Genomic DNA, 14441 nt, shown 5'->3' on the forward strand with positions numbered 1-14441 from the left:
ATCTCCTAAAAGAAACACCCTCCCTCCGGCCCTATTGCATTGCACCCCAAATTTTCTGCATATATCTCCCTCTTTAGAAGGCTTTCCTGCCAGCCGCAAGCCTTAGAAGTGATCTTTCTGTGAAAATGATTCCAGCTCCCTCCCATGAGTATCTCCCAAATTCCTGCCTAAAGAGATGCCCGCTGCATTCCTGATCTGTGCAGCAGCCTCTTGTGTCCAGCATGGTCTCCCTTTCATTCCTGATGCACCTTCTCTACTTGGCAGGTTCCGGTGGACCAGGGATGGGCGCGAAATTGATCCTGAGCAGGTGCCGGGGATGACGCAATGGAACGACAGAGGGACCCTGAACATCACGACAAACAATGGGAATACGCCTACCAGGTTCCACGGGAGATATCGCTGTTATGCCAGCAACATTCTGGGCACTGCCATGAGCTCTGAAAGCCAAATTATAGCTGAGAGTGAGTGCCCACCCACCCACCCTCGCTCGGTGCCCCTCAGTCTCGCCCAGCATGGTGTCCCTGCTCCAGCCCCACCCTATCCCCTTGCATGGGCACGTCCACCACCTTCAGCTGCACACCATGCACACCCACCCTATGCCTGGCCCAGGCTTGGCTGATGTTGCTCATTTCTGCCACACAATGACTGCGACTGCAGCTCTGCGCATACGCACACACTCATGTATGCTGCCATACACGCGCACACCCCCCCGCCAGTTATCTGAGTAATAAATTTCTCCCCTCCCCCTCACAATAAATGTATATCCCTTGCTTCTTCCCCCTCCCACCTCCCCTTTTACCTGCCTGGACTCCCTGGAGTGCAGCCAGTTGCTCTTGTTTCCATGGAAACCGTTGCCATGGATTCATGGTGTCGGGGTGATGTAATTGCCAGTCCTCTCCATCAGCACCTCTGTGGGCCCCTCCCCCACCCTCTGGCTTGGCCTCGCCCTCCCCATGCCTGCCAGGGAAGGAGTTAAAACAAAAGTGGGGGGGAAGCGGGGTGTGTGCGGGGCGGGGGGGGGGAGAGGAGACACATTATTGATCCTGACTGTAACCACAAAAGAGAACTGACACCAAAAATGGGCCTTTTTTCTTTTTAATGGTGGCGGTGACAAATTTTTAAGAGGAAGGGAAATTTTACAGTCTGTTAACATTCTCTTCTGTATTCCAGAACTGGAACCTTCTGATTGTTTTTCCTTTACCTTTACTAAAAATCCCAAAAGAAAATCCACTTGCCCTTTACTGCATATTATTATTGCTGCTTTTGTTGTGAATTCAGTGGTTTTTGAGAGTGAACTATGAGCCAGGAAGGTCAAATCACAGGCCTTACACAAGCCACAACCTCAGAGGCCAGGTAAATCCATGCTCCCCTACATTCTTCAGGGTGCCCTGGCTTCCGCCCTCATATGAAAGCCCCTCAGATTCTCGGCTTGGGAAATCCCAATAGCTTTATTGATAAAATCAGCACACAGCCTCAGGATCAACTGATGTGCAGTATAGGAGGCACAGTTCATGGGTTCATAAGCAGAGTTCCAGGATCCATGGCTGGGCATAACCAAAGATGTTGTCCCAGCCCTTGACACCCCCCTCCCATTCTACCTTTAAAGTTGCCTGGTTCTTGTCCCAAGTGAGAAGCCTGCGCTTGCAAGTGCGCAGCGACCCTCTTCCCCATCACTGCCTGAACTCTCTCCCCCTCCTCTCCCGGGACCCTGCTCCTCCTCTTCTGGCAGATTCTGCCATCCCTGCCCTCTTCTGGGGCATTGCAGCAGTGTTTCCCTCCTTTAGCTCTACTTCATTAGCTGCTACTTGTGAGTAGGCAAGGCCAAACACCATCATGCCTTGTCATGCATCTGCTTTCATAAAACACATGCTGGAGCTGTTCTGTGCATCAGTGTATGTGTACATTGGGCAGATTGGAAAATCCCTCCCCTCCCCAATAGCACAAGTGAGAGACTGCAGATATCAGGACTTGATGAATGAATCTCTGCCCGCCTAATGCTGAACTTCAGCAGCCAGTGCAATAAGAGGATTTGCACACATCACTGATCAAGGCAGTATAGTAGGTGGCAATCTTATTCCCTCTCCCTAGGAAAGAAGGATGGGGGTTTTTTGGGAGGGGGTGGTGCATTATGGATAAAGCAACCCGAGCCCATTTTGCCCTCAGTCCAAGGTCCTTTTTAATAAAAGCGCCTCTGCCTCTTTTGCAGCACAAATCACTTCTAGGACAGCACTTTTCCTCCAATCCTAGAAAATACTCCCTCAAGACCCTCTTTCTTTTTAATCTCTTCTGTCGTTCTTATTGAGTTACCTTTCTCAAGGTGTCTCTGCATTTCCCCACCCTTGTTTTCACATGGATATTTTGAGGATACAGAGCAGGAACCCAGGACCGACCCCCTTTTAGTGCTATGTGCTCTGGGCTGCATATCTCCTGCCCGTTCCCAGAACTCTTGGCCCTGAGAGGCATTTCCAGTCACTGAATAATATTCAGAGGGCCAGGTTCATCTAAGTAGGTGTGCTAGCAGGAACCAGGACAAGTCCCACTAGTACAGTGAAACTCTCCCTGGCTCCTACCCCCATTCACACCACACTCCTCCAAGCAGAACCCCCCAGAGCAGCACTGGAGGGGAGTAGAAGGGAGATGGCTCCATTGCACAAGCTGAAATGTTTGTTCTGACGGAACAAATGGAATAGTGTGATGCTGAATTCCTCCCAAAGACCTGTGGGATGTACGTCTTCTGTAAGAGGGAAAGAGGAACTGGATGTGTGAAGAAGTGAACCCAGAGGACTTTGCAAGCGATGCTTCTCGGCTGATCTCTCTGGAGTCTTCCCCACTTGCTGTCTCTTGCTCACCCAGTTTCCTCCCTTGCTTCCTGTCTTTGTCCAGGTGCTCCACAGTGGCCAAAGGAGAAGGTGGCACCTATTGCAGTGGAGGAAGGGACCCATACGGTCTTACCCTGCAACCCACCTGAAAGTGCTGTCCCACCCAAAATCTACTGGCTGAACAACAGTGAGTATCCCTGGTGGCCCTTCCAGGTGTGATCATGTGGCAAAGATGACCAAGGTGGGGACTACTGTCTGCCAGCAGTTGGCCTGCTGCTTAGGGTGAGCAGTTAGGCTACTCAACTCAGGAGGGAAGAGGCTTGGGTTCTAGGCTCATTGTCAGATAGTATAATGTTGGGACACATGCCTTTATATTTATGTATTTTTCTATGTCTATTTATTACAAATAAATATTACATATTTATTAGTGGCTTCTTAACAAATACCTCTATGCAACATACAAGAGGTAAATTGAAAACAAAAATGGGGGGTGGGGATCACATTATTCCTGCCTTTTATGTATGCAAGTCCCTGGATCAATCTGTGATTCAACCAGTCAGAATGGATCAGAGCTGGGGAGTCTGTGGCCCTCTAGATGTTGGACTCCAACTCCCACAAATCCCAGCCCTGAATTGCCAATGGCCAGGGATAAAATGGGATTTGTAGTCCCACAACCTTTGGAGGCCACAAGTTCCCTACCCGTGGAATAAGCAGTATTCGGGTAGATGGTCTGATTCTATGTAAGTCCACTCTAAGTACCCTAGGAGATGGACTTTTGTCCAGGAAAGTGTAGCTCAATGCATTAATCAAGGTGGTTTTGCTTGGAACTGATTACTGGGATTCAGATCCCATGGCCTGCTACCTGAAGGAGATCTGAGGTCTTGTGGGGGGAAAGCAGAGCACAGGACTGTCAGTATCCACTTTCACTGAGGCATATGCCAGGCTACTGTTGGAAGGGAGACCTTTGGTCTGATCCACCTGATCAATTCATGAATGAATGAATGAATGAATGAATGAATGAAATGGGGTGTGATTCCTCTCTCTCCTATGATGTTGGCTGGGCCAAGAGATAGGGTGGAAGAATCAGTCTACCGTGCTGTGGCTTCTCACCCCACTTTGCTATTTCCACTCTCTCCTTCCCCTTCAGAGATCGAGCATATCACAAAAGATGACCGTGTCACCATGGGCCAGGACGGGAATCTCTATTTTGCCAACGTCCAGATGAAGGACAGCCGCCCTGACTATATTTGCAACGCCCATTTCCAAGGTCCTCGAATCATCATCCAGAAGGAGCCCATTGAACTAAAGGTTTTCCCCAGTAAGTCTTCAGATACCCTGCATTTCTGAAGTGCAGCTACCTTCTGTGGTGGAAAGGTACAAGGATCCATCAGTCACCTGATCTTCTGTCCACCCAGTCTAAGATACACTGAGAAAGTGTTAGTTTCTTGGTAATTAGTTTTGAGGCTAAGGAAGGGAGAAGTATAACAGGGTGAACAGTAGGCTATGGCAAGTACAGCAGAGATGGCAATCTGTAGCCCTCTAGATGTCATTGGACTCCAATTCCAATTGGCCCCAGCCAGTTTGACCAATGGTCATGCATGATGGGAGTTGTAGTTCAATAATGTCAGGAAGACAACAGGTTCCCTGACCTGCCTTCAATCCCTCACTTGTCAACTTCAACAGCTGTGTGAAGCTCCAGTTTAATTCTGGCTGGTCTTTGGCCCAGTTTGATGATGTTGTTTTTATAATTACAATAAAAGCGCATGGCGCCAGCAGACACCTCCCAAAAGCCTGTTGGAGCAAGAGGGTCTTCACTTGCTGGACAACAAGGAGGGGGCCAGTCTACCTTCTCTAGGGAAGGAGTTCTGAAGTCTGGGAGAAACCATCAAGAAGGCCCTCTCCCACGTCTCTACCAAGCATGCCTGTGAGTGTGGCGGGACTGAGAGAAGGGTCAATTTAAGCCAAACTATGGCTTTGTGTGAACGCACAAGCATATGAGCTCCAGAAGAAAAGAGCACTTAGTGCTGCACTGCACTAAGCCATGGTTTGACTTCACACATATCTGAACCTGACTCATGATTTAGCTCTCCCAGACAAACTGCAAGCTGTAAACCACAGGGCAGATCTTGGTTATAGTTCATGGTTACTCTGGAGAGAGTCAAGCCAAACGCCTTGGTTACTGCTGCAGCAGAACAACTGGGGAGGAGCACGGTAGCCACAATCTCCTCTCTGGGAGCCTGCATGCTTATGTGATGGCACTAAGCCATGGTTTGGCTGAGTGTGATGTGCAAATGTAGATAGAAATGGAAGGTCTGTGGCTGAGTAGCTCTGTTAAAAGGGTGCATGCTTGCCTTGTTAGATCAGAGGGACAAATGAGATGGTCCCTATTCTGCACTCTTAAGGTGGTGCTGCTGAAGAGCAGTGCTGCTCCTGCCTCTTCCACAGTTTGCACCAACTAGGCCTCTGCAGGAGCTGCCACTGCTCTATGGGACAGGGTCACAGCAGGTCAGATTAGCTCAGAGTGCGCTCAGCACCCTGTTGGTTCCATTGCTGCCCAGTTGCCTTCCCTTCTTTCTCTTCCACAGCCAACAGTTTCTCGAACCAGAAGCCAATGCTAATTGTACCGGATAAGATGCCCAACACATACGAGGCGAAGCAGGGGGAGCCCTTGGTGCTGGAGTGCATTGTGGCAGGACTGTAAGTGCCTTGGAGATACCTGTTGTCAAAGGGCTCAAACTCTACCCGAAAAGGACTCCAAAACGCCCATGGAGAGAGTTGGGGAGAGGAAGGTTTGAAGATCCTTGAAGGGGAAGAGTTCCATCAGAGACAGTCACCCAGTGGATCAGCTGTCACATGATTCTGCAGCCTCTGGATATCTTGGCTTTTTTAAAAAATATATCCATGAATGTACCTTAGGATACTTCATAAATTTCTCTAAATTCACATTAATTTTACCTGAAATTAACTACCTTCACAGTATTCCTGTGGCAGTGAGTTCCACGGGGCAACTATGAATCACATGGAAGTGTAACTTCTTGGCTTTCTCAACCCAGGGATACAGAACCTGTGGCCCTCCAGATATTACTGGATTCCAGCTCTCCTCAGCCACAGCCAGTATGCCCAGTGGTCAGGGATGACGGGAACTGTAATCCAGCAGTGTCTATGTGGAGAGCCACAAGTTACCCATCCCTACATTAAACCCACCCCTTATTATCTTCTTCAAGTGTTTCCCTGGTGTTCATCCATTACTCTGTTAGTTGAGGGCCGGGGTGGTTAATCTGACCATTGGTCATGCTGGCTGGAGGGACAGCTTAACCACTCACGGTTTAGGGGCACTCACAGATCTTTCCCTTCTGGTTGCCTAAAGCAGATATCTGACTCTCTCTCTCTCTCTCTGTGTGTGTGTGTGTGTCTATGAGAGAGAGAGAGAGAAAGAGAGAAACATTTGATGTTTGAGAGAGGGAGGTATGGATGGGTCTAAGACTGTGTGCGTGTACATATGGAAGTTGAGAGAAGGCAAGAGATTGAGGTTCCATTCTCCTTAGTGCAGCTTCAGTAGGGGAGACGTACCTGCAGGTCGGCGGGCAGGCAAGCTCCTTTTTAATGTGTCTCCAGAGTCCCTGCATTGCAAGTGGAGAAGAGGAGGGGACCCTCTTGGGATTTTAGTCTTCCCTCCTTGGTAATTTGGCAAGCAAACAGAGACCTCCAGCTCCATCCTCAGGTGTGGGCAGCCTCCTTTCTCCCCCCTGGCTGCATCCTGTGGGCTTGGAAGCAGGAAAGGCACTTAAAGGCTGGCTTACAATCCAAAGTGTTTCTTGTGTGATTAAGGAAACGTCTTGCTAGTTGGCTTCTCTGGAGACTCTCAGCTCAGCCGGCCCTTCAGCCACAGGCTGGCTGATGAGGATAAAGAAGGGGAAAGTGCCAGCCAAGGAGATCCAGGAAGCACTTGGGCAGCGTTCTTAGTCATGGTTTCATTTATTGTCTGGATGATGACAGAAAGAATAGAGAGTACCTTCGAGAGGAAGACTAAGAGCAACCTTGCTTGGTGCGCATAGTCGGAAGGGGAGCCAGGGCGTTATGGTGGTGGCATGTTGACCTATGAGCAAAGCGGTTCAGGTTCAAGTCAATCTTACTGCATGACTGTGAAGCCAGTCACAATCCCTCAGTCTAGGCTACTTCCTTGTTGTGAAGATGAAATGAGATGAAAGAAAAATATGTCACATTGCTAGGATTTCACAGTTATGTCTTGCTGATGGTGTTGGAAGCAAAATTGAGCTAACTGAATCTTGATGCAATCCAAAACTGCTGCAGAGTGAAATAGAGCACTTCCTGAAGCTTGTGAAGGCAACTGAGAAAACATATTTCCGTAATAGTTAGTAGATGGTCTCTGGTTTTAATTTTTTCCTGTGGTTTTTATTGTAGATAGACATTTCCTGCTTTATTTTAATTATATAGTTATATAAAAATATTTATAAAATAAATAGATAATATTTCATAGCAGCCACATCGTAGAAGATGAAACCTCCCCTCTTCTCTCTTACATAAGAGGCGATTTCACTACTAAGATGGCAGTTTTTATGAGTTCTTGTTTTTAAAATAAAATAATTTTTTAATTAAAAGAATACATTTAGCCAATCAATAAGTTTTTAAGCCATTAATCTAACAAAATAATCAATTAAATGTTTGTTTTTTATTACCATTAGATCCCATCTTTTCTCCAAAAAGTTCAAGGTGACATAGTTCTTAGTTCTCCCACTCTCTCTTTTAACTCTCAGCAGCCCTATGAGGGAGGTTAGGCTAAGAGAGAGTGACTGGTCCAAACAAAATAAAAAAATTCCTTCCAGTAGCACCTTAAAGACCAACTGAGTTAGTTCTAGGTATGAGCTTTCGTGTGCATGCACACTTCTTCAGATGCATGCATGCACACGAAAGCTCATACCTAGAACTAACTCAGTTGGTCTTTAAGGTGCTACTGGAAGGAATTTTTTTATTTTGTTTTGACCATGGCAGACCAACACGGCTACCTATCTGTGACTGGTCCAAAGTCACTCACTGAGCTTCATGGCTGAGCGGGGATTGGAACCCTGCTCTCCCAGGTCATAGTCCAGCACTCAGGCCACTACACCACACTGGCTTTCAGCCATTGCATCACTACTGCCAGTGACACGGTATGGGGCAGGGAGGAGGAGAGGATCTGGGATAGGACAACGTAGCAGGGCTCTTTCCAGCTTTCCTGTTGGTCCTGCGGATGCTATAGGGCTCTAGCTCTCTCTCATCAGCCCCGGTCAGCGTGGGCCAATGGAGACGATGGTAGTTGAACCCCAGCAACACCTGGAGGGTTCTTGGTCTTAGGCATTAAACTAGTTGGACCCCCAACCAGAGTCATTAGCCATTTTTTACCCTCACCCTTTCTCTCCTGTCTCTGGCAGCCCTACACCAACCGTGGAATGGATTCACATGAACAGACTGAAGCTTTCGGACCGGGTAGTCTTTGAGAACTCAAATAAAACCCTGCGCATCCCAAGTGTGGAGGAGGATGATGATGGGGAATACCAGTGCATTGCTCACAACGACCACGGCACGATCCGCCACAGCTACTACGTGACGGTCGAGGGTATGTCCACAGCCACAGGCATAACTACACAAGCGTAGCTGGTGGGATAAGAGGGGGCACCAGCTAAGCCGGGGCACTAGGACTCTAGTGGGGTGTGTGTGAGGGGGTCTCTCCTAGGAGAAGCCATTCATTTCAGATTTCAGTAGGGGGAAACATTCAGCAAAGAACGAAAAACATTACTTAGGTTTTAAGTCCCATTGAATTGGGGACCAGACTAGACATGGTGCTAAACTTGCAGTCTATTTTGTTTGTTTTAAGTGAATAGTGGGAAGAAGATTTTGTTGTTGTTGTCGTCAGGAATGTGAGAAAAGGAGGGTAACCCCCCCCCAAAAAAACTCACGACAATCAGCTAAATGCAACCAACCACGCTCTGGTCTCTCCAGCATCTCACACTGCCAACAAGAACAAACAGATAAATAAAGAACCTATCCTTGCAACACTGACCAAAAACTCTGCACATATGTACACTAATGAAAAGAATGAAAAATCACTACCCTACTTCTTTCTCCCCGCTCTCCCTTATTCTCCCTCCCACCTCTATGACAGCAGCGTCTCACACCCAATGTGAGAAAGGACTGAGGCATTGTACGCATCCTTGCTAGCTATGAAAATCCTTTAATAAAGACAACAAAAAGGGTAAAAAAAGAAAGGGGGACAACTCCTTCACTGTGGCCCCATCAAACGTCTCACCCTCCAAGGGCATCGTGCACTGCCCTGAGAGGTCTCTCCTTCATGCCAGCCAAGGTTTCCTGGATAGGATTCTTTTCCAGAAAGGCAAGGCTGGGTCTAGATGAGTCTGTGGAGTTAGCAGTGAGGCTGCAGATGGGGCTTGTGGGTGGGGAGGCGGCCCTTTCACTCTGCCTTCTTTTCTCAGCTGCTCCATACTGGATAAAAGAGCCCGAGAGCGAGATCTTTGCACCAGGAGAAAATGTGCGCTTGAATTGTGATGTTGATGGGCAACCCAAACCAGAGGTGTCGTGGAGGATAAATGGGATCCCGCTAGAAGGTGAGTGAATGGGCAGGTATGGAATGTGGGTGAGGGAAAGGGATGCCATGCTGCCATACTTCCTCTCGTGGGCCTAAACTCTTTTGCTGGGTTTCAGAGGTGATGCCAGACCCGAGAAGGAAGGTGGTCCCGGGAGCTTTGATCCTCAACCAAGTGCAGCCCAATGACACAGCTGTGATCCAGTGTGAAGCCCATAATAAGCATGGCAGTCTCCTGGCCAATGCGTACATCCTCATTGTCCGTGAGTTTATCTGCTCCTCTTGGATGTGCGTGGGGCTAGACCAGCTGCACAGGGTGGCAAGGTGGGAGGAGCCAACAGAGAGCACACACACACAAGTGTCACCATTCTCACATTGCAAATAATGCCTGAAGGTGTTCCAGGCTCCTCTGAATTTCAGTTTTCAGGGTTTTTTGTTTTTAAAAAGAAGGTAAAGTCTTTAGCTGCGGGTGGTGCTGTGGGTTAAACCACAGAGCCTAGGACTTGCTGATCAGAAGGTTGGCAGTTCGAATTCCCGCAACAGGGTGAGCTCCTTTTGCTTGGTCCCTGCTCCTGCCAACCTAGCAGTTTGAAAACACGTCAAAGTGCAAGTAGATAAATAGGTACCGTTCCGGCGGGAAGGTAAATGGCGTTTCCGTGCGCTGCTCTGGTTCGCCAGAAGCGGCTTAGTCCTGCTGGCCACATGACCTGGAAGCTGTACGCTGGCTCCCTCGGTGAATAAAGCGAGATGAGTGCCGCAACCCCAGAGTCAGCCACGACTGGACCTAATGGTCAGGGGTCCCTTTACCTTTACCTTTACCAAGTCTCTAGTAGCTACTTTTCCTGGAGGGTCATTTAGTGATGTGTGTTGGGCTAGCTAGCACATCAGCCCCAGCCCACTATGCGTTTTGTTGCCACAGATGTCACTGCTTCACATCTGGCTTTGCCTCTTGGGGAGGGAAAGGCCCAGAGAGGTTTCTCCAGGAAGAGGGAATTAGGTTCAGGGGCCTCTAGCTCTTGAGCCTAGTCAAACCCTTTTACTTATGGAGATACAAGGAAAACACGAAGGCTTACTTGACCCCATTTGTCAGTAAGAGAAGTACACTTATTCCTACCTCCAGACATTCTGGTCAACGAGTGTTAAGCCTTGGCTAGCATCTGGCCAAATAGTAATACAACAAACAAGTGTGTGTGTGTGTGTGCGCGCACACACACATACATATACATACGGTATACAAAACACACACACACACACATATATACACATACACATTAAAAGCCTTTACCAAAAAGATCTAATATGCTAAATGACTAAATGTGTTTAATTGTTGTTGGGGTTTTTTTGCTGTTTGACTTACAATTTCCCCAGTTTGTATCCTGTGGGAGGGGGATAGGTCATTGTTTTGTTGTGCTGTAAATGTGATGAAGGGGAGCAACACCGGGGTGAGGGTGACCAGTTAGGGTTGCCATATGTCCTCTTTTTCCAGGACACATCCTCTTTTTCATGGACACATCCTACTTTTTAAAAGTAGAAGTTGGCAAATGTGTCCTCTTTTTTGCCCTTCAAAATATGGCAACCCTCCCTGTGCTAGTTTAAGCTTGTTGGTTAACTTTTCTCAAAGGGTGGCTTCCCATAATTTTTTGTATGGCTAACTTGACCCAACCCCAACCCCCCTGTCCCTGCTCACACAGACAAACCAACCACACGGCAACCAACCAAGCTCTGGACTCTCTAAGCTCTTGCAATGCCAACAAAAATATATAAATAAAGGTCCAGCCCACGTGATGCTGACACAAAAACACCACACAAACACTATGCAATAGAGCAAAAGATCTATCTCTATCTCCCTCCTCTCTTTTACCCCAACCACACAATATCTTTAACAATAAAGTCTGACTGTAAAAGAAATGTTTTTAAACGACTGTAAACGAAATGTGAAAAATACTCTATGAATTGAAAGTGGAGACACTATATGTACTTTCCCCTGTTTATTTGTTTGTTTTGTGACACAATAAAATATTTAATACAAACTAATTGTAAAAAAACCCCATGTCCTCAACACCCTCCCCCCCCCCCCCGGCCCTCACTTAAAAAAACCCTGATTATGAGGCTGGTCCAATATACTTGCAAAATCCTAGATGGGTTTCGTTGAGGAGACAGAACTGGTTGTTTGTTCAGAGGGTGCCATGCCCCAAACGTATCTATCTACTTGATTTAATTCAGGTCTGCCAACAGAGATCCTGACCCCGGATGGGTTAGTATACAATGTGGTGGAGAACCAGACAGCCACCCTGCACTGTGAGACTTTTGGGGCACCTCGGCCCACTGTGAACTGGTGAGTTCTCTGCTATGGCTGATGTATTTCATAGAATCATAGAGTTGGAAGGGACCAGAGGGTCATCTAGTCCAACCCCCTGCAATGCAGGAATCTCAGCAAAAGCATCCATGGCAGATGGCCATCCAGCCACTGCTTAAAAACCTCCAAGGAAGGAGAGTCCACCACCTTCTGAGGAAGTCCTTTCCACTGTTGAACAGCTCTTCCCCTTCCTGATGTTTAGTTGGAATTTCTTTTCTTGTAACTTGAATCCTTTGGATCTATCGATTCCATTTTCTTGCTAACTTTGTCCTAAGCAGCTATGGCACCATTTGTATATATCTCATCTTCTCTGTGCCAAAGTTCTGGCGCTTGGGGTTGAGTGCCACTGAGTAAGTGTAGTAACTTTTATTTGTAAATGGAAAATGATGCCTTATTTGTGTGGAGACAGTGAATATATGCTGTGAGATCTTTATTATTAGCATCAATCTGTCATATCAAACTTTAATTGCTCAAAACTGAAGTTCCAGTATGCACTGAAATCTCTCCTGCAAAACACTGACACTCTGGAGGCACCCTCTGCTTATGGTGTAGATCTTAAAATCACAGGAATCCCTCTGGAATTTTTTTGTTTTTAAGTGACAGCAACACTAACCATATTGACAACAGAGCATTTTCTCTTTCATGCGCTTGATGTGCCCCCTCTTGCTCTTACTTCCAGGCTTACAGAAGGCATGTACTCCATCATGGAAGATTACCGGAGCTTTCTATTCACAAACGGAACCCTGCAGCTTGAGAAAGTCCAGCGTGAGGATGCAGGGAACTTCACATGCTTTGCTGAGAATGATCAGAACAATGTCTCCATCGTTGCCCAACTTTTTGTCAAAGGTGGGAGCAGATTTCCCAGAATGCACCACACCTCTCAGACGGGTTATGAATCTGAAGAGAAGTTGGATAGGAAATAGTCAGTAAGGCATAATAGTAAGGCACAATGAGGCTTGATGGGAAGATAGCAGTCATAGGTCATTGCGGTATGATGAAATTGAAAAATAGGTGTTCCACTTTCCTGCTTTCTCCAGCCTGAGCAGTCACACTAAAGGTAAACAGAGAGAAAGGCCAAAGGGATCAGATCTCACTTCATGAGGTAGACAGTTTGGTGTCAGATGTTGGACTACAATTTCCATCCTCCCCCTGACCACAGACCACATTGGCTTCAGCTCGCATTGCCCAGCAACCAGGCCCAGCCCGCCCATGAGGCAGACTGAGACAACTGCCTTGGGCAGCTGAATCCTGCAGGATGGAGCCCAGTGACCATCAGAAAAATGGGGAGAAGTAGTGGCAGTGGCTTCTGACAAGTTCTTGTGAGAGTTCCATGAGATGCTGCCGGAAGCTGCACTGTGCGACCCTCGTAAGCAAAGATTTGACAGGAGCAGCACCCTTCCTGTTTTGCCTCAGGTGTCAAAATGGGAGGGGATGCCCCTGCCAACAACATATGGAGGGCACCTCGTGGACTACTTTCTGCCCACCTCTGAACTCTCAGCCACAGCCTCTAAGGCCCTTAGTTGAACATCTCCATCCTCCTGTACAGCCAGCTTCACAGATGGATTTTATAGATAATACTGAAGTTTTGGGTGCTTCCCCAATGAAATTAGGAGATGATTCAGGTTCTCCTGAGTATCCTGCCCTCTTCTGAGAAGTGGAAAGAGTAAGTGCCCTCTTCTGAGAAGTGGAAAGAGTACTGTCTTGGTAACCTCACAGTAAGAATGATAGCTCTCCTGGGGTGGCAGCAAATCTTGTTTTTTCCCCTCATGCTCACATTTTAGATTTGCCTTTTGTCTTGCATGTTGAGGTCTGCCTAAAATTAACATATTCAGGCCACTGCCAAGCTAATTTAAATCAGAGCAGCTTTAGGAATACTCGGTTTGGGGTGCCATTTAAGGTAAAAGTGTAGGAAACAGGTCAAAAGTGGTCACCTGGTTCATTTCAGTGAGGTGTGTGCAGGAGAACTTCTTAAGAGGTTGCCTTGCCTGAAAATTTGTTGCCTGGCCCTGTCTGCAATGGGAGGTGCTCGTCACACTGTGGAATGATAGGGAAAGAGAAGCCATGAGGGCTATTGAGATCTCATCCCTCCAACCATAGCAAGGCATGGTGGGGAGAGAGGACACGACTCCACATTCTGTCCCTGTTCCAGGAGCCACACAGTTTGAAGTGGAGCCTACAAACACAGAAGGGGAGAAGGGTGGCCATGTGACGTTCCATTGCAAAGTGGTGTTCGATGACACCATCCCAGGCCCTGGTCTTGAGTGGCACCGAAAAGGGCAGCTGATTAAGGAGTCCGCTGACAATGACAAGTGAGTGGTGTGGGCAGGGCAGGGTTGTGGGGGGGGCTGTGGACTGAGGGAAACCACAAAGCACTCTTATTTTATCCACCTGCTAGGTATTTCATCAATGACACATCCTTGACCATCACTGACCTGGACTATTCTGACCAAGGAATATACACCTGCCGGGCTTGGACAGCTCTTGACTCTGTGGAGAAAAGTGCCAAGCTTTGGGTATATGGCAAGTACCAAAAAAGAAGAAATCAGATATGGGTTCTTTTACCTCTTGTAAAATGGTTGTCTTGGGTTCTTTAGACTCCAAACTTACTGAGAGAGCAAAGTGATGGTAAGTGAGGCAGTGGCTGCAGCTGGTAGATTTGGGGCACATG

General features: G+C 47.5%; 1 protein-coding gene across 9 annotated transcripts in view; it reads left to right on the plus strand.

The window, feature by feature from the left end:
• The window catches only part of L1CAM (L1 cell adhesion molecule), a 91914-nt gene that overhangs the window by 41676 nt on the left and 35797 nt on the right, over positions 1–14441 (plus strand). For all 9 annotated transcript variants that reach the window (XM_081844506.1, XM_081844508.1, XM_081844509.1 and 6 more), the window contains 11 exons: positions 265–461; positions 2884–3006; positions 3967–4137; positions 5405–5516; positions 8249–8433; positions 9308–9439; positions 9537–9680; positions 11641–11752; positions 12453–12619; positions 13923–14082; positions 14169–14297. In XM_081844506.1, the coding sequence (XP_081700632.1) occupies positions 265–461; positions 2884–3006; positions 3967–4137; positions 5405–5516; positions 8249–8433; positions 9308–9439; positions 9537–9680; positions 11641–11752; positions 12453–12619; positions 13923–14082; positions 14169–14297 (1632 nt within the window). The remainder of the gene's footprint in view (positions 1–264; positions 462–2883; positions 3007–3966; positions 4138–5404; positions 5517–8248; positions 8434–9307; positions 9440–9536; positions 9681–11640; positions 11753–12452; positions 12620–13922; positions 14083–14168; positions 14298–14441) is intronic.

This window comes from Podarcis erhardii (assembly GCF_964252035.2).
Source record: "Podarcis erhardii genome assembly, chromosome: 17".
Lineage (NCBI taxonomy): Eukaryota > Metazoa > Chordata > Lepidosauria > Squamata > Lacertidae > Podarcis > Podarcis erhardii.